General features: G+C 49.3%; 1 protein-coding gene across 2 annotated transcripts in view; it reads left to right on the forward strand.

Moving 5' to 3' along the window:
* The window catches only part of MTMR4 (myotubularin related protein 4), a 56,779-nt gene that overhangs the window by 16,343 nt on the left and 12,813 nt on the right, over positions 1 to 27,623 (forward strand). The window contains exons 2-8 of one of the 2 annotated variants that reach the window (XM_075771132.1): positions 4,369 to 4,443; positions 14,589 to 14,678; positions 17,096 to 17,212; positions 17,889 to 17,971; positions 18,196 to 18,362; positions 19,788 to 19,884; positions 26,035 to 26,148. In XM_075771132.1, coding sequence (XP_075627247.1) covers positions 4,441 to 4,443; positions 14,589 to 14,678; positions 17,096 to 17,212; positions 17,889 to 17,971; positions 18,196 to 18,362; positions 19,788 to 19,884; positions 26,035 to 26,148 — 671 coding nt within the window. In that variant the 5' untranslated portion in view covers positions 4,369 to 4,440. Of the gene's footprint in view, positions 1 to 4,368; positions 4,444 to 11,968; positions 12,218 to 14,588; positions 14,679 to 17,095; positions 17,213 to 17,888; positions 17,972 to 18,195; positions 18,363 to 19,787; positions 19,885 to 26,034; positions 26,149 to 27,623 lie in introns of those variants that run through there. The other variant, XM_075771131.1, reaches the window with a different exon arrangement.

Below are 27,623 nucleotides of genomic sequence, written 5' to 3' on the forward strand. Positions count from 1 at the left end.
TTTTGTTGTTGAAGACCAGCTGGTAGCGACCTTCATTAGAATCAGCCCTCAGACCTGTGATTTTGCTTTAAGTAACAAAGACCATCCTGTACAATCTGCTTTGCATATAACTGTGGTCTGACAATTATATTTTTAGCCTCTAATTAGTTGAGAGGTTTGAGATGACTCTTCTGTTTTGTTTGGGATCAAAATAAGGCTAATAGGGTTCCTGGTTGCTTCTTCTAACATCCCCTGTTTAATATTGGGACTTGGTTTTCCCCATTAAGTACATCAGGACTAACTCTGCCATTTTAGCTGAAATTAAAACAAAATCTCTGCCTGGGGCAGGCGCTGAGTGCGGAGAGCTTCATTCCAACTGCGAACAATTGGCAAAGTTTTACAAGCAATTAAAAACGAGTCTTGTAGCGGGAAGCATGGAACTGCCAGAGGGGCCACCCACCTCGGCTGGGCCGCACACCGAAAACTGCGTTGCAGCAGCGCTAACGAGGCTGGAAGCCGTAATCGCCACTTGCTGCATTTCCCACCTTTCCAAAGCTCCGCGTGCACATCTGCAATACCCCTGTGTGCCCCGACGGACGTCTTCCTCCTGAAGGACCTCCGCTCCCCGTAGTGTGCCAACGGCAGGCAATGCAGGGAGCGGCCGTGCTGTTCCTTATTATTCAGCATTTCCTAAGCCTGGCTCGCTGTCGTTAATCAAGCTGTGCTGAAGGCAGGGCTATTAAGCTTTTCACAAGCTTTTCTGTGAGGCTGCTGTAAATATGCGCCGGTGAAGCGGCGATATACTTTCATGGCACCTCTGTGAGACGTGGAGAGGCAGAGAGAGTGTAAACGTTTCTCCTGATTTTTTTGACAGTCTAATTGTTTGCTTGGAGAGTCGGGTTTTCTTGTGCACGTACGGTTTATATCGCACCTTGACTTGGCTTGCAGCTTGTTTGCAACCTGGGTGTTTGAGTCCAGAGCTGCAATTCAGAAAATGGAGAACAGTCGCTGATTGTCTGTGAAATGTTTGGCTCCGGTGGTAGCTGAGCATCCCGGAGGAGGACGACAGCGGGTCCAGCTCTGCAAGCAGAGCTCGGTCCTTCTGTCCAGGCTCTGTTCTTGCAGCCCCCGTGGCTCTTCTAGCTTCTGCAGCAAACAGGGGCAGAGGTTTCAAGAGGGCCACTGCTTCGGTCCCCGCCACTCTGTTTCACACTGGGAGAGGCAAAGATCCCTGGAGGAAATAATGCGGTTGTGTAACAAAATGTGCAATAACACGCGTGAGTCACACAGGCAAGAGGGCTATGGGGAGAACAAATTAGGATTTTTTACGAGTGTTCTCAATTCTGACACTTCCTCATTATCTGAGGGTTTGGCTCCAAGATGAATAGTTCCAGGGTAGGATGCAGGCTATAAAAATGTTCAAGTGAGTTATTTTCTCTACTCCCCCCAGTCCAGGTGTGTCATGCAGCATCACCCCGCCAGCCTCGCCAGCATGACCGGCACCGCTAGTGCTGTCCTGTGCCTCCCTCCAGCCGAGCACTGGGGAGGGCAGCGGGCTGCCGGCTTTGCTGGCCACCGGCCATGGCCCATGATTGCACAGCAGCAGAACAGTGTGAGGCTCTGGGCTGTGGTTTCCATCCGAGCGTGAAAGGTCATCGTGCTCTTTTATCTTCTCTCCAGTTTCATCCTTTTTTGTCTTGTCTGCCTCTGGCCCTCTCTTCATTTACTTGGGCAGCGTCAGCCTCCGCCTTGGCTGGGCATGGCAGGTGGCAAGCTCCAGCCGACTGCTTGTGACTGAGATTTTAGGGGAGCTTCTGACCTGGATTTTGGGGGAATCCCGCCTCCTGCATGGGAAACGGCTTATCGAGCAGCTGCAAAACCACACACGTGACTTCCAGAGAGGTGGTGGTAGGTGCCAGCCCAGAGGTGTCAGGCAGTGGTGCTGGGTGCGTTGGGCAGCTGCCATCCTCCCTCCTGATGGCTGGAGACTGTGGGCTGGAAGCCACAGCAGCAGAGCCAGGAGCCAGTCAAACACGCAGCCTTTGAAAGGAGGGGGACCGCAGCCAGCCCTGAGAACAGGGGGATGCCTTCGGGATGCCAGCGGAGGAGCGTGTGGAGCCGCACAAGTGCACGAGCGAAGCTGCCTGCAGATGGGTGGGCTGGGCCAGGTGTAATTCGGGTAGTGCTGGAGGCCCTAGGCTTTCTGTGGTGGTACAAGCAGCACCTGGGGTTTTGTGGTATCTCCTGGCTTCCATCACTCCATAAATCCTCATGAGCCCCTTCAGCTTCATCCTTGCTCTGGCCAGGAGGAGGAAGTCCTCGGAGGCGGAGGAGTGGCGGCATTCCTGCCGGCTGAGCTAATGCGGCTGTGGGAGTCTCGGGCTGCAGTGAACTGCTTCCTCTTGGGCAACTGGCTTTCAAGAATAGCTTGGGGGACGGGAGCGAGGAGGAACATCCTCAAACGTGACGTAGCCAAAGATAATCGCAGTTTCTAGCGATTACCGACTTCTCTTACGAGGGAGGAAGTGAGAAACTGAAGTAGGCATTAGCAATGATTTAATAAATTGGTACAAAGCATACAGCAGGAAAAGTACTGGTGTGTCATTCGACGTTATCAATAATTCAGGTATCTTCAAATTGCTGAACATGTTACTTCCCTTGCTAATTGTGCTTTTCACCTAATTTGTAAGTCACCATCTGGCAGCGACTTTTCCTGGTGGCTCGGTAAGCTACTACTAGATATTTTTTTTTCTCTATATGGAGTCTGATATGTGTGGCCATTTTGCTAAATGGTGAGGAAAAAGGGGTTTTTTTTATAGTTGGAGAGACGAGCTGGATCTGGGTTTGAAGGGGAATGTTGCAGTATTTGGCTTTTTCTGTTTTCCTAGGAAAACAGAATTCCCATTGTGGGTTTTGTCATATTTTCCTGAAACTTGCTGATCTGCTTTTAACTGTAGGGTAATGTAGTGCACAAGTTTTTAATCCTTTCTGAACTCCCGTTCTCCTGCCGGTGCTGCTGGAGCAGGGTGGGAGCTCCGTCACGCAGGAGTGCCGCAAGACTTGCGTGCTGCCTGCACACGACAAAGACTGCATTTCAAAAATGACTCCTTAGTGCTGGCATTCAGCTTGGCCTTCTGATGTGTGGGTGTCAAACCTCACTTAATTCTGGGCTGGGAAAGACATCCCCACGTAGAAGGAAAGCCTTGAGTAGGTATTCGGAAACTCTTCTGTGGCCAACCCAATTTCTCGATGGCAGGAGGACTAATTCTCAGCCGGGGTATGTTGTGTGAGATGTTTAGATGCTCTCCAGTTCCACATTTGTTGACGTTTGTATTTCATCTAAGGAGGAAAAAAATTTACCCTAAATGGCAGCAAAACTTACCAAAGACCTTGAGGATTCCTGGAGCTTTGATATGCTACAGGGTGCTGGGAACTGGCAGAAAACGAGTTCAGTTGATGAGCTCTAAGCCATCTTCAGGCTAGGCTTAAATACTGAATGTCCCCACTTAAAACACTGTTATTTTAAGACTGTTGGGACATGTGCATGCGGATTTCCGTGCTACCTGTGCACAGCGAAGGGGTTGTGCGGGTGGGTGAGTGGTGCAGGGCTCTCAGCCCGCTTCCAGCTGCAGTGTTTAACTGTGTAATTCAGTCCCCTGTGTGGGGCTGAAAGAGCAGAGCAGAGGGCAGGGTTTGGACAGATGAGAGAGATGTTGGTGATCAGATGGTCCCATATCAGGGTCCTTTCCTCTGTGGGAATCCCAGGATCACCTGTGGGACCATCTGGTGCCATTGGAAGGGATCTTCTTGGGGCAGGACCTTGCTCAAGTTTTGCTTCTTGGCTTTTGCCCCCCACTACAAAACCACCCTGTGACCAGTCCCACTGCTCATGGGGAAGCTGGCAGAAGTGCCGCTAGTTTTTGTGTGGCACTTTGAGCTCTTGCGTCCTGCCCTACCTCCTAGACAGCCAAGACTGGATTTTAGAGGGAGTTTTCCCCCAAGCCAACAGCGATCTTCTCCAAACACCCAAGTTCTGTATGAAGAAGGATCCTCCCCATGTCCTTGATCCATAATGACCGAGTCTTCCTTCCTTCAGCTCCCTCCCATGCTGCCCTGAGGTGTGTTTGGGATACTGGCCAGTGTGTGCCGCTGGGTAACAAGTCCTGCATGCTGTGTGTAGTGGCTGACTGAAAGGATTTGATGTCCCTCTGTGATGCTGAATCTGATTTCCTGCAGGTCCTGAAAAGGGCACTAAATAGAGGTTTTGGCAATGCTAGATGCAGGGTGCTGGGCTCTTGGGCTTTTGGGTTTCCCCCTCTGTGTTCATACTGAAGTATCATTACTGTTGAGCTAAACTTCTGCTCCGGGTTGTCTCTTTTTTTGCTGCAGGCGGGACTAGTGGAAGAACAAGAAGAGACTGAGTTGTGATTGAACAAGGAGATTTTTAGACAGTGTCTGAGGATGGTGAGTATATATTCTAGTTTGTCTCTGTCTTCTGTGGGTGGTTTTGTTCATTCTTTGTATGTCCACATCTTGTACTGCTGCTAAATGTATGAGAATAAATACAAGAATGGGAAAGAAGAATACTATAGTATTGTGTATTGTATATAATAGTATAATATAGGGAGCTTTTATTACGGTGGCCAAGATGCTGTTTACCCCTAAACTCGTTATTGCAAAATGCTGGGGAAAAAAGTAAATGAGACTGGAATCCCCTTCTGCCTCCTTGGACTACTGACATAGTCATCCAGTTATTGTGGCTTACTGATTTATTTTTGCTTTAAAACTTAATGCTGGGATTTCTCATTCTGTTCTTCTGTCACCTCTCAATGAAGATTTAACACCATGTTAATAATGTGCTCTGCCACCAAAGTAGCAGAAATTTCACAATGATTAGTCACAGAAAAATACGGTATAAAAGAATCTGGATGGAGAGACTGAAACACAGCCAAACCAGCCAGATTGCGATATACTCGGCTAAAGTGCCTCTAATGCCTCCAGCAAGGAATAAACCAAAATATGCGCGATCTGATGAGAGGCAGAAAGCTGGAGACCAGGAATGTTGAAAGAGGCTGGAAGTGTCATTAGGGCGGTAGTTTGAATAGGAGTTTGAGGGCGATGTGGTGATCTGCATATCAGCTGGGCAGGGAGCCTGAGCGTTGCTGCAGTAACATGGTATTATCATCAGCTTTGTGCTCACCACTGCTAGAAGCATATCATTATGTTGGAAGGAGCGCAGAGAAGAGTGGCAGAAACAGTCGAAGGGCTGGAAATTCAAATTGAGGACATGAAAATTTAGGTTAAACATGTTAAAAAAAAAATAAAATCTGGCCGACTGCTTGAGGAAATAGTGACGTCTCCTATGGGATTGTCCCCCATGCGATCCGTTATCAACTGGAATAGAAAAGGAAATGTGCTCTCTGCATTAATTGAACTGTCAGCTCCAGTAGTCCTGCATGCAGCGTTTCTGGTGTAGTCCCTTCCTCATGCTCCCTGGTTTGGTTCAAGATCTCTTGTGCTTTCTGTTGAAGAGCTGCTTGCCAGGCTTCGGGTTGAGGAGCTTACTCTGGGGTGGAGAGGTGAAAGTATGATCTTGTTGTAACCTGGTAAAGCGTTGGAATTACCTGGGTGTCAGATTGGAAATGTAAAAGACTCAACAACTTCTCTGTATGGGATTGGGTTGCGACCGATGCAGATGTATCCAGACAGGAATGGGGAAAAAAAATAATCAAATGCATGGAAAATATATCAAAAACCTCTCCAGGTAACATGGAAAAGGCCAAGCTGGGTCCATCAAAGGCCTGGCTGGTCAGATAGCCCACTGACTGCGGGCCACTGATAAATGCTGGGGGGACCATCTCTCTGGTGTCCACCCTCATCTGTCAGGATCTGCAGCTCAGCAACGTGGTAATCCAGAAACAATTTAGTGATCTTTTATGAGCCCTTGGTAGACTTTTCTTCCATGAATTCTTCTAGGTGCTTTTCAAAACCAAGTAAAGATTTGCAGTTGTGACACGTTGCAGCAAAGAGCTGCACTGCCCAGTTGTGCGGGGTAGCTCCTCAGCTCCTCTTGCTTTGTTTTTGAACCTGCCCCATGTTGTTTCGGTTGATGGTCCCAAGTTATTCTATTGGGAGCAATGGTGAAGTGTGGTGCTGCCCACGAACATCTCCATGCCCTTTGGGATTGTGTAGATCTCTGTCACGTTCCCCTTAGACACCTGAAGAGTTCTAGTATTTTAATTCTTGTCTGTAGGGAAGCTGTCTTTAATCCTTGTCACCCCTTTCTGGGCCTGTATTCTTTTTGGGTGTGGAGACTCGAACTTTGGACTTACTAAAACATGGAAGCTTTTGCTTTTCACTGTGTTCCTTCCCTGTGTCTTGGCAGATGCTTATCCTGACCTGGCCCTGGCCTGCCCTTAGTTGTAACCATGGATGGTTTGGTTTCTTCTAGACAACAGAGTCGTCTGCTCCTTATGAATACTTGAAGATGATTTTACAGTTTCAAAGGACCTTCTGAAAAGGATTTCTGAGTTTCTTCATATTTTATTGAAATATTCCTTTGATATTTTTCAATATTTTTTTTTTTCATTTTAGGAAAAAACAAATACAAAACAACCAACAGAAATCCTCAGCCCCCTCACCCACTGTTGTGGGAAGAGAGCGTAGGCTTCGTGTCTCCCATGGCAAGGGAGAGAAAGCAACTCACAACTGCGAGCTGTAGAAATAAGCCCTTGCTCCATCTACCTACCTGAGCCTCTGTCAGCAGTTGAAGGTGTAGAGCTGATGTAAACTCTTGACACCCTCCTCTGAGTCCTTCTGTGACCTCTCTGGAGGGTTATGACTTCAGAGTTAAACGCAGGTCTGCAGGGAGGGATGGAGGTCAGTTCCTGGTTGATGGATGCTCCATGGGATTGTCTGCTAACCTGCGGGTGCTTCGGGGCTGGACTTCTTCAGCCAGCTGCTGGGAGCCTTGGCTGGAAACCCTGTTCCCTGCAGGCTTGCTGAGCGCTTAGTTAATTACCCGTGATCTCTGCAGTCAGAGGGTACAGCACCAATGCCTCTGGTTAGCAAGGGCCTGCCTGAAAGCTTCTACCTTACTTGGCAGCACCCCAAACGTGGATCACCAGCAGCTCTCCCCTTTCTGCTGCTGCAAAGACTTGGTATAGTGTCGGTTAAGAGCTCTGTTTGCTTTGATCATAAGATTCTCCTCATTTCATCCCCAAAGACTAGCTGCTGATGAAAATGACCTTGAAGACAGTAGTAGTGGTGGTTTAATCCTTAACTCTGGCTAATGGAAATCCTAATGAGCATCCAGCACCTTAATATATTACTGAAAACTAACCCGGCGGGTAAGTCAACGCGAGCTGCTGTGCTGCTCTGCCGGCAGCTCAGGGCTCAGCTCTTGCCGCGTGTTGTACAACTCCCGCGGCAGCATTCTCTCTTTGTACTGCTGGGGATATTGAGACTGTAGACCTCTGGATTGCCTCGATGGTTCGTACCCTTTGGAGGGGACCATGACTGTTAGTCTGGGTGGGGTTTTGCAGGTTAGCCATCCCTCATCCCCTCTTGCTGGCGTATGGAGTTGCTAGCCCTTGACTTCTGACCTTCCGTCCCTCTTCTCAAAGGCTTCTTGCTTCGTATTTCTGTTATGTGCTCGCCTCTGGGCAGCTTTCTGAACAGATATTAAAAGCACTATTACAGATCTCTAAGCTCTTCTGTCATTCTGTAAATATGAAAAGATGACACTCACTATCTCAGTCCTGATTTATGGGATATAAAGTAGTGACTTCTCTTCACATAAGTTTAGGGGTTTATTTCTGGGAAGCCACCTCAGTGGCTCAGCAGCCTTTCGGTTCACCCAAGAACCTCCTTAGGCTTTGAGGAAATGAACTATTCTTGTAAAGGCACCTGAAACAAAGATGCTTGTTGTGCAATAAAAATAAAGGAGGCAGAACAAGAAGTCCCTGTGGCTGCAGCTAGTCAGTTCTCTGCACCAGCCTAGGCAGTGGAGAAAAATGGAAATATGTGTCTGAATGCGGGTCATCTCACCCTGATGTAGGTATCTGCTAAGCAGAAAGAGGATAAATTTTAACTTTTAGGATGAGATAAATGATACAAGTCTCTCCCTTCCCCTCCTTACTTGTAAAAAGATCTAGATAACCAGTTCCTACCTTGATTCTCATTGAAAAATATTCAGACCTGAGCAGATATAGAGTACCCTGATAACACCTCTGCTGCTGGAAGCATCTCAGCCCGCAGCAGCCGGTAAAGGCTCAGTGACTGCCGGAGCCCCGGGCTGTTGGGCAGAGCTGCCCCGGCTCACATTGATTTGCTCCTGGGAGTTCCTGGTTTTTCTCCAGCTGGAGGCAGGTGAGAGCGGTCTGTGCCATGGGTGCGCTACCAGGGGCAGGGCTGTGGGTTCAGGTCTCTGCCATCCATGGCCGTACGTAGCTCCTTGCTTTCCCTCCTCTCTGCCTGCAGGGTGATGCACCATGACCGGGGTGATGAAAAGCCCACCCTTAGTAGCCGGAAGGGACAGAAGTGGTGCCCTCTGCCTAATGAAAGAGTATTTAAAGCAATTTTATTTGTGGTGCCAAAAAGAAATGGATAAAGATACGTGTGCATTGAGAAGGGTGTACCTGTACCTGGAAGTCTGTGGCCAGCGTGCTGGCAGCAGACAGGACCCGTTTTCCTCTTTTTGCCCTTCGGCTGTGTGCTTCCACCTTTCTGTGAGTGACAGGCTCTGCCACCACCTGTATTTTGTGAGGGTAGGCGTTAGCTGCTCTTTGAAACACCCTTTCCGTGTCTTGCAAAAAGCTGGACTAGCTGTTGACAAAAAGGTATGGTTCAGGGTGTTGACTGGCCCTGGGCCACGAGAGAGATTTCAGCATCTTGGGGCCATCCCGTGCTCCCAGCACGGATTCCCTGGGCACGCGGGACCAGATGGCAGCTCAGCCCTGTGAACCCCTGTGCTGCAGGCTGGGCTCCTGCTGTATGCAGGCACATCTCCATAGGGAATATCATCTCCCTGCAGGATGGCCCCTCGAGCACCAAGTGCTTTGCCAAGCACTGTGCTATCTCAGAACCTCCAAATCCCTTTTGGGACCTTCAGGAGAGATTGCAAACTGTTTAACTGGGGCGTGCAAGCAGAGACGTGCGGAGGGGTGGGAGAGCAGCACAGGAGAGAGCCGCTCGCAGCATGAGCAGCGTGCAGTGCGCATGGGAGGAAAAAGGGTTAATGACTGCCAACTGCCTTTAAGAATGTGCTGCCCATGTTATATTCAGCTCCTCTCTTCCTCAAAGTACTCAAAACCTTTAGGGTTGTTGTGGTTGGGAGAAAATGAAGGAGGTTTCTCTCTACCCGTGCATGAATGTGCATGGCACTTGGAGGAGCCTGGTTATGTGAAAATAACCCTGTCTTCCTTCTTCGGGTGGTGGTTAGTGATAACGGAGTGAATATCAGCAGTTCAGTTGGGGAGGCATCTGACGTGGTCTTTAGGAAATCCCTTTAGCTAAGCCAGCTAAACCAGGCTGCGGGCGCTCAGTGTTCCTGTGCCTGGCCACCTGCTCTGCCCGGCACCGGGCGCTCTCACCACCACCCCTTCTGTCCTCGCCTTGGCAATTACATGGAGAGGAGAGCAGGTGAACTGTTGGAGGAAGAGGTAAAAGTGGTGGAGTTTGAATCTGTTTCCTCCTGAAACTCTGTGAGCCTCTGAGACGTTGCTGCACTTCAGGGCAAGGTCTACTTCTGCTCTGCACCAGGCTCAGCTCTTGGGCAGAAGTTTCTAAGCCACGTGTGAGTCTTTTTCTAATGCTAAAAGTGCAAAAATATTTCAGTGAAAGTGGGAGAAGATCTATTTGTGGATGTTCGGGTCAGCTTAGGTTGGAAATTCAAAGTAATGATGTGATGAGCAACCTTTTAACTCTGCGCAGCTGCAGCTTAGGGTTACAAAGGTCCTTCTGCAACTCGAGCTGGAAAATGGTCCCTGTGCCAGGCCCTGAACTGAGCACTAGTCCTAAAAATCTCACCATGGATCAGAGCAGATCTCTCACCTGCCTCATCCATGTTTTTGTACGTTATGAAACACTGGACATATGTTGTACGCACTTAATATGTTAAATAGCAACGTATGCTCTGACTCTGAGAGACTTCTCTGCTTTAGCTGTTATCAACACACGTGCTTTGTTGCTTTTCTCCTGATAACATGTCAGAAAAAACAAACAAACCAGTTTTACAGTTTTTATAGCTACACTTTCATTCCAGTATAAAAGGTTCCTTCCACCTCTCCCTGCTCTGGTTTCTCAGCAGACCTCTGGCATTTACCCCAGAGGAGAACCCGTGGGAAGTGAGGCATCTCTCCTGCCACGCAGATTTGGCCAAGACAACTCCGTAACATCGTCCGTCACCATCTGCTCTCGTTGTGGTGACTTTGTATGTAACGCAAATGCGTTTTGGTCTGTGGGTGCCAGCTGGAGTCGGGTGCCCCTGAGGCTGGGCAGCGCCTGACGTTCACCCACCATGCACCACCTAAATGGCAGAGCAGGACAGAGCCAGAGCCGAGGTGGCAATGGGATCTCATGGCTTATCTCCAGGCGTGGTTGCATTTTTTCCTAGGGCTTTTATCCCAAACAGCGACGTCCATGTGACCATGGCCTGTGGGATATCTGTGTGTTTGGTTTCTCAGCAAGGGACTTCACTGAGCGGCTCTTTGCCTGGGCACTGCTGCCCCGGGGTGATGAAGGGCAACAGGTCTGGGTGTTGCAAAGCTGTCTCTTGGTCAAAGCAGCTCAGAATAGTCTAACCCTTAATGATTTTGTGGAGAAATGCCCAGAACTTCTGTCTGGCTTGAGAAAAACCTTTTGAGATGCTGTTGGTATTGCTAGGTAGAGCTGTCTGTGGTGGCTTTGGGGCAACCACATCTAATTGGAGAATAATGGCTACAGGCTGTGCTATGTTTTGATGATCCGGGAGCAAGAAAGCTGATACGATTTGAGCAAAATAGTTGCGCCTGGCCTTGGAGGGTTAATGAAGGGCCAGATTTAATTTTGCATTTTAAGAAAGAGGTTCTCACTCTGGCTGAGCGGTGGGAGTTGAAGGGCAGAGCAGCAGCTGGTGATAGGAATGGAAGTGGTGTTGCCCAGGAGGCTGCTGTCATGTGGCTTCTCGGACAGGCTGTGACCTGGGCAGCTCCAAGTTTGCTCATGGACTTGATGAACAACAGGCAGTAAAAAGTCAGCTCCTGGTGGACTGGGGGGGCTGCGTGTTCAACCCACAGCGTTTCCTGTGCCTGAGGCATTTCCCTGATGTCTGCGAGCATTGCTGAACCGGAGTTGGTGGAGCTCCCCGTGGGAGCTGTCTGTCTGAGCAGCAGCCTCGGGCCCAAGCTCTGGCACACGGGTGCTGGTGGGAGCCGGAGACATCCACCTGCTCCCTGCGTGCACGGGAGCTCCTGGGAAGGAGCACCGAAAGGCTCGGGAGTGTTCAGCAGTCAGGAAGCAGCAGGGCAGCCCCTTTGTCCTCCCCTCCCAAACCAGGCAGAGGGGACTGCAGGCAGCCACCAGGCCGGCGGGAGGATCACAGGCAAAGGTTTGCAGCAGGAGGCTCCCGGCTGAGCATCCAAAGGCATCAACTGGGGCGGAGGGCTCGGTACTGGGGCGCAAAGCTGCCTCGCCGCTATTGTTCCCGGCCCTCCTGCAAGCGCCGTCAGTGCAGCACAAGGCAGGTGCCGGTGGGAAGGAGCACCGCGGGCCCGGGCTGTATCTCCCGGCTGCATCTCCAGCAAGCCACTCCGCATGGCGACTCGGCGTGGAAGGGGATGCGTTGCTGGCATCCGCCTGTGGGGACGGGAGGGGGAGAGGAGGGGTGATCCCTCCGTCGGTCTCTCCATTTTCTGTCTCGCCTGTCAGGGAGACACTTAGATGGCAGAGCTGTGCTCGGCGGCCTTCAGAGGTAGGTGGAGTCTGGCCGTCCTCCGCCCTCCCTCCCTCCATTGTCAGCGGCAGCTAGCAGCGGCAGCGGGCACCTGCTCCAGCCGCCGGCAGCAGGGATGCTCCTGCCCTTCGCGGCAGAGCAGGGAGGCTGCGGCAATCCCGGCACGAAGGTTTCGGAGCCGCTGCTGGCAGCAGCAGAGGGCCAGAGGAAGGAGATGCTGCTTGCGTGTGCCCGGCCCAGCTGCCGCCTCGGGAAATGAACATGAGTCTGCCAGGCCGCGTCTCCTGCTCCATGCTCAACTGCTTTGTAAGTGCTGCTTTTCCCCCACCACCACCCCTTCTCCTCCATGCAAGCGGGGCTGTAGGCCAGCTCCTCTCCTCCAGCTCCCATGCTGAGTCTGCTGCCCCAGATCAGGCCTGTCCTTGAGGCCAGGCTGCTTGCGGATCCTCCTGCCCTGGATCTGCCCGGCCTGGTGTGCTGCCCCCTGCAAAGGGGGATCCCTTTCTCTTCCCTCCCACGTGCTGCTGGAGGATGGCGTGGTCCCCATCGCTGCTGTGCTGCTGCCCTGCCTGGGCCCAAGGGCACGGCAGCGCCCGGCGCCATGGGTTGTGTCGGCTGGAAGGCCCCGGCGAGCGTGCCATGCCACGCAGGCTCCGGCCGGTCCTTGCCTGGAGCTGGAAAATTACCGTGTGAGAGCAGCAGACCCCAGGGGAGCTCTATGCTCCCGCCATGGCTGCGGCATGCAAGGCAGGGGTGTGCAAGACCCCCTCCCGTGCTGATGCTGCCAGGATGGTGTTGTAGTGGGAGGGCGTCCTGAGCTCTTCATCTTTATACCTTCGGGGAAAGGAGTTCTTTTGCTTAGAGGAGATCTGATGCCCCTTCCTGCAGAAAGTCTCCCCCCAAGGGGGACTGGTGGCCAGATGGGCTCTGAAAGCTTCAGGACATGTGTGGTTTGTGAAGAGAATGGGGTCCTGAGCCCCCCACCCTGCTGACAGCCCGGGACGGGGCTGTGGCAGGAGGAGATGCTCAGCCTCCCGCCCATCCCGTGCTGTGGGCGAGGAGGGACTCAAGGACACCCAGGCTGGTGGAGAGCTCAGGCTGCCCTGTTCCAGTTCCTGCTGCTCACTGGGATTTTATTGCGAGCTACGAAGTGGTGATGGGAAGGGATCTCTGCTCCCTGGCTGCCGCACCGGCATGCAGACACACACCTTTCCTTTGTGCTCCCCTGGGCTAGGGCCTCAGCATCAGAGCAAGCCGGTGGGAGAAGAGGCCCCCAAGCCCCCCACGGTCTCCAGTAACTGGCAGCTGCTGGCGCAGGTGCTGCACCCTGTGTCCCTCAGCACCATGCAGGGACCTGGTGAGTGGGTGAGGAGGGGCAGCACCTTTGCCTCCAGCTGGGGTTGATGCCCAGCTTTATGCCAGCTCCGAGCAGCGTGTGCGCAGGTACCTCTGGGCCGGGGAGGAGGCGGGCTGCGTGCGGTCTGGCTGCCCCACTCAGGTCCAGGGAGAGCATCAGGCCGGGCTGTACCTGCGGGTGCTGAGGCTTGAGTGGCTGTCGGCAGTGTAAGGGGATTCAGCATGATTTTAAATATAACGAGCCAAAAGAGCTGGGTTCTCATTTTTTCAGATTGAGATTCAGGGTTCTGGCTTGGGTGACTTTCCCAGAAAGACACTTAATTTTAAAATACTACTTAATGCTTATAAATCAGAGTATTCCCTAATAAGTGCTGGAGACTAGAAGAGCTATAGCAAGAGAGCAAGAGGCATTCTGAAGAAAATGTTCCCACACCAAATACATGTGGAACTAACACCGTCCTGGGCTCCCAGAAGCGAGCATCCTCAGCTGGGTGTCTGGATGCCGCTTGTTCGTACAGCGAGCTGGTGGTTTGACAGAGCGTGGGGACCGAGATTTCATGAGTGACTGAAGATTCACAGGTCCCAAACTGAGACACTGTCTCCACTTTTCCAAGCATGGCGTGTCCAGGCTCCATGTGTCCACCTCTCCGAGGCTTCCATGGGCTTTCCAGGATGTCTGTCTGAGCAGGGTGGACGCGTCCAGCTGCCCTGAGATGAGTGCCCTGCGTGGGTACTGTCACCAACACGTGTTGTGAATTGGGCGCGCTTAGATGCAGTTGTTACAGGGTTATGTTTCACACTTGCGTGTTCTCCTCAAAAAGCTTCAGGCTCTTCCCAGATATCTTTGGCTTAAGAGTGAAAAAGAAAACTCCCAAAAGAGAGCAGTCGTAAGAGGAGGAAGAGTAGGTCAAAGGTGGACTGTAGATGGAAACCCTCTGTGTTACAGTATTTCTGCTGTGTGCCATAGTGAAGGTAATGGGGTAACATTTGACCTGACAAATTACTATTGCGTCAGTCCAAGATCCTGTGCGTGGTCAAGGTGTATCTGCTTGGCTTCCCAAATACCATACGGTCGGAAGAGACAGGACTTGGAGACCTGTTCAGTCTTTCACTGTGCTGTGGGTATTCTGCAACAGCCAGAGGAGCTGCTGGGGTCCTGCAATGCAGAGTGTGGTCTGGAGGCAGAACAGGTGTTTCCATGCACTGGTCTAGGGGATCCCCAAGGTATTGGGGTGCCAAGGCTATGCACAGCTTTGATTTTTGGCTTTTTGTAACGTGCTGGCTGGGGCCTGTCTCAATGTGTGTTTTGTTTGCAATGCAGGGTGAGGAAGGCCCTCCCAGTTTGGAGTATATCCAGGCCAAGGACTTGTTCCCCCCGAAAGAGCTTGTGAAGGAGGAAGAGTCATTGCAGGTAAGGAAGAAAGAAAACCAAAACAGCTTCGGGATGTGGCAGGCTCGTCTGGTAGCATGAAACCTGAGAGCAGCTCTCCAGCCCAGGACGTGTTCTGGAGGCTGCGGGCTGGCCAGTGCTGTAGGTCACATTCTGCGTGTGTGGAGGCTGCTGACGGCAGTTCTGTACACCCTGGCCCTGTCTTCCCAGCCCTGCCAAGACACTGCGATTTCTACAGCATCGCATCTGCTGCTTGGAAATACGGCTGGAGCATGATGCAATACAGAGCCATCCTGGGTATTCCCTGCCCTCCGCCTGCGCTGACAGTGAGAAACTGTGATGCTGCCTCTGCAGCAGGTAGATGCTCTCGGGTACAGGTCAAATATCCGGGCTGGGCTGTGTGCTGTGTAGCCATAGCCTGCAATTGAGATGGCTGATCTAGCCCTAATACACGTCGCTCCTGGCGTTTTCCTGGTGCAGAGCTGTTGGATGGAGAAATCTCCATATGGTGCCAGCCTCCTGCTGCAGAAGGCCTTTGAAAGAGACCTGGGTGCTGCTGCTGTGCAGCAAGGGCGGCATTCTGAACGGTGGGAGCCAAAGCTCCTGGTGTTGGTTGCCTCCTTTAATGTAGTCCACTGCCACCTTGTCCCTGTGTTCATCCTCCTCCTGTGGTGGAGCCAGGCTCATGTTGTGTGTTCTCACTGCTGCCGCAGTATTTGAGTTTGCTCTGTGATTGGCATTGTCTTGGGAAACAGCGCTGATAAAAGCAAGGACTGAAATGTGGCAACAGGAGGATGACTTGAAAGAGCAAATGCGGGCCAAGGGGTTGCACGGGGTCATGGCTGCAGGTCTGTGGGAGGTGAAGCCACTGAGACCACCTGGAGAAGAGCAGAATCCGCTTTGTTCTTCTGCATGGAGGACCATAAATTTCACCCCTCCCAAAGGGTAATTTGTGTTCAGAAAATTGTTATTCTCCTAATGTAAAGTGAAGTCTAAAAGGATGCCATTGGCTTGTTATCAAGCCGTGTTCAGGCGCCTGTCAGCTTATTCCAGGACTTCCCTCTGTCAGTTCTTGCAGTTTTACCATCCCATTTCTAATCCGTTTCCCTTCTGTTGCTGTGGGAAAGAGCCACGTAAGCAAAAGAAACACATGCCAACTGCAAACAGCTCTGGCAAGTGTGCATAAATAAACTGCAGAACTGAAGAGAGTATATTCTCTTAATGTCAAATAATGAACATTTTTAAAGAGTATTCAGACAGATGCCAGTCTGAGGTTGTTATTTTTGTACAAGTAACATAAGAAGGGAGAAGTTTTTAGTGCAATTGTCACTTGCACCTGAAGTCTGAAATCTAGGAAATTCAATTTTTAGGCAGCATATACCCAAGTCATAGAAACAACTTAAAAATAAAGACAAGGTGGTCTGACTTGTACTAATTACAGTGTAATGAATTGTTTTATCAGATACCCTGTCTGGCAAGTAAAGGGCTCTGGCTGAAATGATAAATCTTTGTGACATTTTCTGCGTAATTGGTTACCTGGTGTAGGTGGCATTCAGGGAACAACGAGGAGTCACTTAGCTAAGGAAAAAGGGCCTGGTGAATTTGAGGCTGTTCTACCTTTTTTTTTTTTTTTTTTTATACAAGAAAAGAAAAGTCAGACTTGGCCATCTGCCAGGATCTCCTGTTTTAAAAATTACGTCCAGGCTGATAGGGAAAAACAGAAAGACACTTTATTATTTAGATATTTTTTTTTTTTAATTCTAATACAGGTATCTTCATTTAAAGTTTCCTCAGTCACATAAATAACTATACATAAAAATTCCCTTAGAGCTTTGTTAGCAGAAATTGGGCAAAACTTTGATTCATTTACTCACCTGGGTTGGTACCAGTCCATCTCGCAGTGCTGCGATGAGCCCCCTTCATGTAAATGATGCAGCAGGATCAGGCATGGGACACTCTGCCTTGGGGCAGAGGGCTCTGATCGGGTCCGGCTCTGCCTGGAGCTGTGCAGAGCACTCCCAGCTCTGACCTGCGCCTGACGTTGTGTCTTGTATCGTGTCACTTGCACCAGGGCTGTGTTCATCCTCTCCGAAAAGCAGGGACCATAAATCCCTCTGCCCCCATGCAACACCCTTGCTGCCAGATGCCCACAGTTGGTTACATAGCATTTGTGGTCACACCTCTCCTCCACAAGTAATTCTCCATCAGGAGGTGCTCGGTGGCTCCTGAGGCATCTTTGGAAGAAGATCCACCTCATGGGCAGTGGGTACCATTGCTGTTTCCTGCTGTTGTCTGCTCTCGGTGCACGAAGAGCATGTTGCTGTGAATGATTTCCCGCAGGAGTTGCACTGCAGAGGCAGTAGGAATTGAAGCTCTTGGCATTTGTGGTGCTCAAAGTATTCTGCGTGTGTCTTGAATTAGTGATGTCTCCCTTCCAGGTCCCATTCACTGTGTTGCAGGGCGAGGGAGTGGAGTATCTTGGCCATGCAAATGATGCTGTGATTGCCATCTCCAACTACCGGCTTCATATCAAATTCAAGGACTCTGTGATCAATGTAAGTCTGGATCTGCCAGTTCCTGCTGCCTGAACCACAGTCTCTTGCAATATTTGGGGGGGGCGGGAGGGGCATAAGCCATTTCTGTGGTCCGTGGCATGGGAGCTGTGCCTCTTGAAGGATGCCAAGCCTGATGGCTGGCATCTCTAGTTACTGCTGGTCATGCAGTTGTTTTACTGCTGCATTTTGGTGTGTGGATGGGGTTTTCCTTTGGATAATAACTAGGTCTTTCCTTTACTGTTCTCTTTAAATTCAAGCATTAAACTTGGTGGGCTTAAGACTGTTAAGGTCTCTTGCAGGCCAGCTTTAATGAGACTTCTCCTACCTGGAGACCAGCAACTGAGAGTCAGACAGTGGGAGCCCTTGGCTTTCTCTTACTGCCCTGACTTGCTATCTTTTATTGCAGCTTTTGTTTGCCTTAGTTACCCGTGCTTGTCTGGATGCGATTTAGTCAGCAACCAGTCCCAGATGGGAGACTACCCAGGGATGAAGTAGAAATCAGAACAGTAATTGTTGAAGGAGGCTCTACACTGGGTCATGAGGCTTCACAAACCTCAGAGTGGGTTTGCAGCTTGAACTAGAAGCTGGTGATTGTTGACAGAGCCGTGACTGCGTGTGATGATGTCTGCTGTGTTATGCGGTATGTCTTGTCATGCCCTATATCTGTCCCTTGCAGGTGCCTTTGAGGATGATGGAAAGTGTGGAGTGTCGGGATATGTTCCAGCTTCACATCGTCTGTAAGGACTCCAAAGTGATCAGGTATCCGTTTATCGCTGTATTGTAGACGCCACTGCAGGCCAGTTGCCATGTTCAGCGCTGGCATCTCCCTCTGTGCTGCCGTTGGAATTGAGCTGCTCATGGCCAAGGTTGCTACAACTTGGTACTTTGTTCCTTTTTCTGGTTAAGTGGAGCAGAGCTCCCTGTCTCTGCATCTTGGCTGGATGAACGTACCCACTGAGGGTGACTTGCCTTTGGGTTTGCAGGTGCCATTTTTCCACCTTTAAGCAGTGCCAGGAGTGGCTAAAAAGGCTAACTCGAGCCATCGCCCGCCCTGCTAAGCCTGAGGACCTCTTTGCATTTGCCTACCACGCGTGGTGCTTAGGAGTCTGTGTCGATGAGGAGGATCAACATGCGCATCTCTGCCGTCCAGGTGAGCTCCTGGCATGTCCCCTTCCTGCTCATCTGTCCAGAAGCACTGCAGTGCAATTCGAACTGTTGTTCATAAACTGATGTCCGGCCCTGTCTTAAGTTGTGCTGTAGCCTCAGCCCAAGTTCATCTTGCTGAGGGGCATCCTGTACCTGGCCTAGAGATCCAGCCGATGGCCAGATGCGGCTGGATAACAAGTGCAGTAAAAGGAATAATAAGAAGAATAGTAATAAGCACAATAAGGAACGTTCTGAGCCAGTGACACAAAGTAGCTTTTCCCTTTCTCCTTGTGAATGAAGAAAACACCCCATACTTCAGTAGTTTCATTGTGATGATAGAGAGCTCAAGCAGTGTCATCCCTGGATGGTAAACATCATCAGCTTTGAGGCAGTGTAATTAATATGAATCCATCTGCATCTCTTCTCCAACACCTAGAAATGCCATGACATTCCTGTGGTCAGGTCTGCGGAGATGTCTGGTTTACACAGGCACAAATAAAATCTTTGAATCAATAAAGAGAAAACCAGAGCTCTGATGGTGCCCTCGTGTGGATTGGGAGTTTCCTGTCTCTGGGAACACGAAGTTCACTTGCAGTTGCTTTGCCTTTAAACAGCTTCAGCATGAAAAAAGGGGATTAAAATGAGTCACAAACCTGGCTTTAGACTTAATGTGCTGGTATCAGAGGAGAGAAACAGTAGCGTGAATGAAATATCCACACACAGGTTGGGATGTGGAGGGATGCGGTTGAATAGTATAGCTGAAAGAGATACCAAAAAGCAGCTGATAATGAAAAGGTAAACTATTTGTTCTGACCCTGTCCCAAACACCAGCAATTAGAGATATTTGCTGTCTCTCCTTTAGAGAAAGTATTATTCTCTAGTATAAATAAACTCACCTGTGGAAATTGTTGCTGCAGGATACAAATGGAGTGAAGAGCTTTGCAGTATTTATTTTTGGCTCAAGTGTCAAATGTTGTTAATAAAGACATCCAGGATTTGTAAGGCGAGGCTAAAACATGAGAGCGCAAACCCTGAGTCAGCCTCTGAGAGGGCAGTCTGGAAGAAGGAACTGCCTGGGGTGGGTGCTCAGTACCCCTCTGCCATGGGCTACCTGACGTCCGTTTTGGAAGCCATCTCTGTCAGAAGGGCAAAAATGGGTTGAATTAGTGGCCCCCACCCCACATTGATGTGGGAAGGCTGTTTCCATGCCACTCTGTGCCCTGAGACTTGAGGGGTGATCTGACTTGACAAAATAAGCAGAGGAACCCCTATGAGGGACAAATTGTTTTGGTTCTGAAGCAAGATCCCTGCCATCCAGCTGTCGTTTCTCTCCAGCCTGTGATAGTTGCTATGGAGCTGCTTCTAACGTGTTTGGACTTCATCAGTGCTGCTCTGCTGTCAGTAAATACCCTGTGCTCTGCTCTTCCAGGTGACCATGTGAGATACCGATTTGAGATGGAGCTGGTGAGGATGGGCTTTGACTTGCAGAACGTCTGGCGAGTCTCTGACATCAACAACAATTACAAGTGAGTGTTTCACCACCAGGCTCTCCCCACTCCTCTTTCCTACCTTCTTCCCTTTGCAATCCCCGTGCAGAGCAGTGCATGAGTCAGGCTCCAGCTTGATAGCCCTCAGGCAGATCAGTGTATGAGCCAGGTCCCCTTTCTTTCCATCTTTCACATCGTGGAATTGAAGAAGGAATACAGCCCAAACGTCAGAGCTAGTAGCAATTGTAAATGCCGACTCAGGTTGCTTATAATGTGGTGGCCGTAATTCATCCTTGAAGCCATTCTGGAGTCTTGGAGGAACTGTCCATCCTAGGGCTGCCTTTCTGGTTGGTCATTCTCTCTAAGATTTCTTGTGCTGTTTGAAATGAAAACCACAAAGTTTTCATGAAATTGCGCAGCTATTCAGCTCTGTGAAACTGGGGGCGAGCCAGTGGAGGGCTGTCAGGCTTCTCAGAAGTCTGGGGGATGAGCCAGGCTTGTTCGGTCTGGTGCCGAAGAGGCTAAAGGGTGCTCTGCTTGCAGCCTACAGCTGCTGGAATGGCAGGTACAAAGCTGATGGAGTGAAACTCTTCGAACACCAGCAGATGACTGAACAAGAGGCAACGGCCACAAGGTGCAACTTGGGGGGTTCAGACTGGACATGGGAGGAAAAAAAAATTATTCCCCAGGAGTGTGGTGTCATGCTGGGGCAGATCCCCAAAGACTTGGGGGTTCTCCATCATTAGAGCTTTCAAGTCTCAGATATCTAGTGTCGGAGGTGGTTGGAGATCTCTAGAAGGTCTTTCCCACCTGCACGTCAGTGATTCCAGCCTGTCTTCTGCTCCTGAAGAAGAGCACAGGAGCTTTTGGAGAAGTGCTGCATGCATTCTTTGCAGCAGGTGGTATTAAGCCAACAGGAATTTATTTAAGCTTTGACAGACACATTCATTTCTGCATTCCCTATAATCCTGTTCTTGAAATGGCCAGTATCCCTCAGTCTTTTCTCTGTCTCACCCAGTAAAGGCATCCCCATCACCTATACATCGAACAGCTCCAGGTCACCGGTTTCTTGTGGAGACCACGAGGAGCCTCGGGCACACCGGCCGGGGGAAATCCCAGTGGAGTTTTGCAGTTTGCTACCTGTTCTCTCCCTTAGAATTCCAGGCAGCAAGTGCTAGTTTTGGGGTTTGATTTACAGTTTCTACTTGGCCATACTGACCACACCATTGCTTTTGGACTGTTAACATGATTTTGATGGCATTTATGCAGTTTGTCCAAGGATGTTAAAAGAAAATTGTTTTCCTGAATTGCTTGGTTTTGGAGTGCGCAACCTGTAGGTCTCTGCCCTAGGTCGAGTCTCTGCATGTCTTTGAGAGCAGTCAGGCTTTCTCCACTGCTGGATGTTGGGATGTGGTTCGCTCTGACTATTTCAGAAAGTTCAACTTAGATTGACCATCTGTGGTTCGCTTCCTGGCCAGTAATACACAGCAATTAGCCAACTTCTCTAAAGGCAGATGTTTTATTTCCAACCAGACCAGGGAAGAAAGAACTTGAAACAAACCTCAGCGAGCTGGATGCGGGCCTGGTTTTGCTTTCCTCCATCTGCTGAGTTCCTGCCTGGGGATCCTGGCAGGTCACAGCTTCCTGCAGACATCCCGAGATCTCAAAGGTGGTGTAATTTGCTTGTGCAACTCAGAAACCAGTTCCCTCTTGCTGCTTTGGGGAGTGTATCTTTAAATCCTGCCTTGGCTTTTGATCATTGCCACCTGCCTCTATTCACAGGAATCGGGTTACTTTTTAACTGTTTATAGTCCTTTTATCTTTTATTTCCCAACATTGGCAAAACAGTGTTGTTAGAGACAGGATACTCCAAGGTAATGGCTTTGTTCATTGTCTTTCAAGTCTGTTTGGAGATGTCCTTATCTGGAAACTATTGCCTTCTTCCTGGCGACAGCCCTCATAAAATTAGAGCAATACAAGCATATAATAACCACTCCTTTGGTCTTGATAAAAGTATACTATTTCAGCATACAACGATAATAAAATTATTACACGATCTCTGCACGGCTCTCGCATCTTTGGTGATCTGTATACCCAGAGAAATGGCGGCGTTCCGGCATTCCCCACCTGGTGCGCCCGTGCTGCCCAAGACAGGGCTTGTTTCCTAGCGGCCTGAGTGCTGGTGGGTTTGGTGCACACATAGCTCCTTCAAAAATGGGAGGGGGAAAAAAAAAGAATTCATCTTTCCTTCAGTGTTGATGCTTGTTTCCAGGTTTGATCTTTTTACAGTTGTGGTTTTATTTATTTTTGACTTTATGAAGAAAAAGCTGTTTGGAGTTCTGTGTTACTGATTTAGACAGCTGACATTTCCTACTGTGAGTGCTCTTAATTCATATTTTGTTTTATTTTGTTAAAATTCTCCACAAATTTTAATACTATCCTTCGCTCTTATTGGAAAAAGTGATAGTGTTCTTGCTTGTATTTGCCATAGACTATAAGTCTACCAAGACCGTTAGCGACAAACCCAGTGTTTTCGCATCCTGCGAGAGAGGATCTCTCTCTCTGGACTGGCTGTTACCTTTGAGTTGGGAAGACACTTCGTCGGTCCTTGTCCGTAGGTGCGGCCTGTGCCGATTTAGGTTTGTGTCGTTACAGCCACCTTCTTCTGGAATGGAACCTCACAGTTTCAAAATGCCTCATCCCATGTTCCGGGTCAGCGTGGTCCCGGGGGTGTTTCAGGCCACCCCTCCGTGACCCACATTGCTTTGCCGTTTATCTCTTTTCCCTGTGGCACGTGAGGATGTTGCACAACACAAGGACAAGTGTGGTTTCCCTTTAGGATTCCCTTGGTTGTGAAAAATGACCACTGAAATTCTGTGCTATTTCTTATCCTTTCAAGCGTTACTGTTTCAGAAGAGGAGTTTCCTTCAAGTTTTTGGTGAGCAACCTGTAAAAAAAACCAGAACCAAACAACAAACCAAACAATTTGAAAAAACCCTTTCTGAAAAGCCACATGCAGTCAGCCACACAAGCTGTATCTGCTCATGATGTTTCCAGCAAACTCTACGCATGCGAGGTGCGACCTCCCTCCACAAAAGCCGTGTTGACTCTTCCCAAGTGCCCTGTATTTACCCTCGCACCAACTGTGACAGTCAGTTGCTTTGTGCAGAAGTCGGACTCCGGTGGTTTCCCACGTTCGCCCCAGAGACCTTTTTACAAAATTGATACCGTGTTTGCCACTTTTCATTCCTTTGACACCCAAGCCAAGGTAAGCAATAGCTTACACATCTCGGTTAATCATTCACCTGGTGCGCATTTGGGTTGCTGGAGAAATGTTGAGCATTATCTAGTCCTGGTGATCAGTTACTCCACGTTCCTAGCAGATTGTTCTAAAACTTCCCCTGCAGAAGTTTCCACGTTTAATCCTTCTTATGCACCGTCCCTTGTAAAACAGGGTTAGGTCTGGCAACTTCTTTGTGGGCTCTGCTGCTGAACACCAGCGCAAATAGTTTTGATTTTCTGCTGTGATCTTGCCGATCTGTTAGACCTTCAGTTTCGGTAGCAGGCTGACACCTCCAAGGTGTTTGAAAAAGGTGTTCAGGATTTTAATCTTTTAAAAGGTCGTTTCTCAAAATCTGCACTACGTGTCTCATTTTTACTGTTTTTGAATTCAGGTGCATATTTGGCTTCTCTCATGTCCTTTGGAAACATTTCCCCTCTTTGAAGGATGTCCTTTTATTTCTAAAATCCTTCTTTTGTTCACTGTTTAACTCTGCCAGCTCTTTCTGATCTTTTTGATGCATTTTATATGACCATTGAACAGCATGTTTAAGTAACTGTCACATCATCTGCAAGCTGCTCTTCCCACCCTCGCCCCCCCGAAACTCATTGTTACTGTCGTGGGAGGCTTATCCCCGCTAAAAACGTTGTTGAAATCTCCTGTGTGATGACTACAGTAACAGAGTGATTTTTCAGTTATTCTATTTTGGAGCAGCTTAGGACCAAAGAAGAGTTACGTACTCTGGTATTGTTTGGCCAGTAGCACCAAGAAGCAGCTGATGGCGTCTGAAAATGTCACCTTTGTCTCACACGTTACCGTGATGCTCATGCATTTTACGTGAAAGCAGTACAAGTCTGTGATGGCAATTTCTGCTGTGGCAATGTCTGCCCCGGCAGCCTTTCTGAGTCTCTTCCAGCCTCTCGTGGATGCTGTTGCTGTCGCTCCAGCAGTAGGTAGTGTAGCCTCACTGCTCTGCTTTTTCTCTTTAGGCTTGGGATTCAAGTTCGTGCACATTCTCCATTGCTTGTGGGTGCTGGTAACTCTTAGTCTCACACTTTTGCCTTCACATTTCCCTGGAACACAGCGCACTTTGTTCACTAGCTCAACCTATTTTGGTTTTCCTACTAAGTTTGTACTCTGAAATTTAGGATGCCACTAATAATCGTTCTTGTATCCAGTTTATAAGATGCTGTTAAGCCAACATACTTATTTATCCTGGCTTTTCAGTTCCTCTATTTTTTTGAATTCTAGCCTGGAAGCACAGGTCTGTGTGTCTTGACCTCATTGCCTGTTTTTACGCGCCCTGCTTAAATTTGGCTTAACTTCTTGAGGCTGTCCTGTTTCCTACCTGAGTTTTATTGAATTCTATTTTATCATTTTCCAAAGACTACAGAGTTTTAGTTTATCTATTCTTAGATAGATAGATAGGCTCCTGAACCTCCTCTGTACTGACTCCCCAATTTTTACTTTAAGACATCTCCCATAATGTTTCATCTGAAGTGTCAGGGAATGGATTCTGTTTTCGTTTTGATGAAGCCCATCCTTGTATAGACTCAGCTATTCCAAAAGTTCCTCCAGATCTCCACAGTGCTAACCCTCTTCCACATACCTTTTATTCTCAGTCACACTTCAATGCCTCTCTAATTTTCTGACCAAATTTTATACACAGAATCTGAGGCATTTCAGAGATGTCCAAGCCCAGACATCCTACCACAGACATCCTGGTCTTCAGCTTCTTACTTGACAGCTTTAGTTTTGCTTCCTGGATTCCTCTTCCTCACCCTGTTGTTTTTATTCCGTGGACCAACTTTGCTTTCTGCCTGGGGCTTTCTGAGAGGCTGTCTAGACACCGTGTGAAGTGCCATCTCCTAACGTGGCAGGCAGTTCCTCACTAGCATTACAAACTAAGTACTACTAAGTGCTGTATCGTGCCTGTCGCCACCAGCGGGGATAGCCTGGGCTGGGGCAATACCAGGCCACCTGTTGGAGTTTCACCCCCTGGGTTTGCTTCCCATCTGCCCTGAAACATTCCTTCTGACTGGTGTGGGTTATAGCCTAGAGCTAGAGCTGCTCTTTGATGTTCCTTGCCATATGCAGCTTTGCCTGCCTGAGCTCAGCTGGCCCAGCATCCAGGCAGTGCTTTGTCTCTGAAGCCTGTGACCTGCCCTGCACACAGCCGTGTGTGCAAGCGGCAGGGGCAGGGAAGTAGCTGCGCCCCTGCGCTCCTGGATTTTTTGCCTGTGCTTTGTTTTGCTCCTATTGCTCTCTGCCCTTCTCCCCAGCACGCTGTTTGACTTTCCCACTCCTTCCCTTGGCTTCCCTCTTGCCCTGCTGTTAATCTACTTGCAGTTGGGTTTTTAACACTTGGGACTTAAGCATTCACAATCTTGTCGCCTCTTCCCATCTCCCCCACTCCCCACCAACTGAATTTCCCTTTCAGCCAAACTGCTTTACACTTCGGTTCGTTCAGATGTGGGGCTCTTCTGGTACTGCAGCTCTGCTCCTTGAAGAGTTGGGTCCCCCCTGCTTTTGGCTGTGCTCGCTGAGTTTCCCTGGGGGGCCGCATTGGTAGGGACTTGCCCATCACATTCCTCTCGCTGCTGGCATGTGTTCAGATGCGTATCAAGAATCTGACTTCTGGCACCCCACCAAACAAGTTATTCTTTCAGATCTCACTCATGTCATTTTATTATAGCACACACGGAATCACCATTGCCATCTTTCTGCGCAGAGTTATGTCTTCCTTGCAGAGAAATGTGTTGAAACTGTGCTGAGACAGATATGAAGAGGAAGAGCTTGCTGAGTCTGGGGAAATGTGAGCTGCTCCTGCCTTCTCTCTCCGCAGCTTCTCTGGTACAGATTACTGATTGTCAATTCCTCACCTTGCCTTCGTGCTTTTTCTTTTTCAGGCTTTGTTCCAGTTATCCCCAGAAGCTGCTGGTCCCTGTCTGGATCACCGATAAGGAACTAGAGAACGTGGCTTCGTTTAGATCGTGGAAGAGGATCCCTGTGGTGGTGTACAGGTAAACACAAAACCAAAGCAGTGCTCTCCCCCAGACCCACAGTAGCCACCCTTCCCCTCGTAGTCTCACGCAGGGTGCTGTGAAGCCAGGTTAGCAGAGTGGGCGTGTGGGGCTGCAGAGCAAAGCGTGATGGTGATGGCTGCACCCTGGTCCTTAAGCTGCCTATTCCTTTTGCCTCCCACCTGGAAACATGCTGTTCTCCGGACTCCTCCTCCTCCTCCTCCCACCACATGTCAGCCTCTCTGAGCACTCGGTCTGCAATGGTAACGCAGGGTGTTCTCCGAAGGGAGAAACAACATTCCAGTAACTGTTGCTTCTTCCCTGCTTTCAGTTAGATCTGAAGATGCGGGTGACTTTCCTCCTATGGGAGATGCAGCAAGAACACTGTGTCGAATTAAGGTTCTTTCTTTGAGTTTCAAAACTTTCACGCATTGATACTTGCCTAGCTGCTACTTTGAAAAGAAGTCTTGGCCAAAACAGGCCTGCAGTACAGCCCTGCTCTCAAACTAGGTACGCAGGCCTGGATGTACCTCTTAATATCCAAGTGCAAATCACTTGTGTTTTGACTGAGTTCTGAGAGTCTGACAACATTTAGGTGACAGAACAAAATGTTTGCATGTGGCTGAACTTTGACTCAATAGCTGAGTACCTACTCCCTGGTCAGCCTTCCAAAAATAATCTCTACAGGGGGATGCAGGAGGCTAGGTGGCAAATAAAGCAGGGCTTTTCAGGGTAGAGCAGCAGTTTCTCATCAAAAATGTCTGCTAGGAGGCTGTTGTGTTTGAAACTAGCAGGAGACTGGTTGAATAGGTGCGCCCATTCAGTGTGCGTATTTTAACGTACATCATGGTTTCTAGCCTTAGACTCTGTTACCAATTACTAAATCCAAATATAAAAAGCTTTGAAAATATCAGAGCTGCACAACAAAGGACAACCCTGGGAAGTACAAAAGCCGGGAAACAAAACCTGTGATTTTACACGTCCCTTAATTCTACACCTTCATGTTACATAGTTTGCTATTAGATGGTGGCAAAGCACAGCGTGTTAGTTCTTCTGGAAGAACTAAATTCTACAGCAGAGTAATAATGAGCGCTACTTATCGCATGGAGCCTTTCCCTCTTTGTAGCCAAGTCAGCTAAGAAGTTAATTGTATTTGTGATTACTTTTGCTAAAAATGGCCTGGCACTGGAGACTGTCCCAGTGTGCCTCCCCACCCGAGGGCAAAGCCATGTCTTTTTGTTACTCTTAACAATTATTTTGTTCCTCGCTTTACTGTAATGGTACCCAGTAATTTACAGGCTGAGCTGCAGCCTGGGATCAGATTAGAAGATGCTGACAAGTGATGTTACAAGATGGAACAAGTGCTTGCCCATATGTGTATCTCATTTTCACGCACTTGTTAGCATTCGCCCTCCAGATTGAAGTCTTCTGGCCAGGAGAGTCTGTGAGGGCCATGGCTGCTTCTGGAGTGCCTG

Source organism: Balearica regulorum, chromosome 19, assembly GCF_011004875.1.
Source record: "Balearica regulorum gibbericeps isolate bBalReg1 chromosome 19, bBalReg1.pri, whole genome shotgun sequence".
Lineage (NCBI taxonomy): Eukaryota > Metazoa > Chordata > Aves > Gruiformes > Gruidae > Balearica > Balearica regulorum.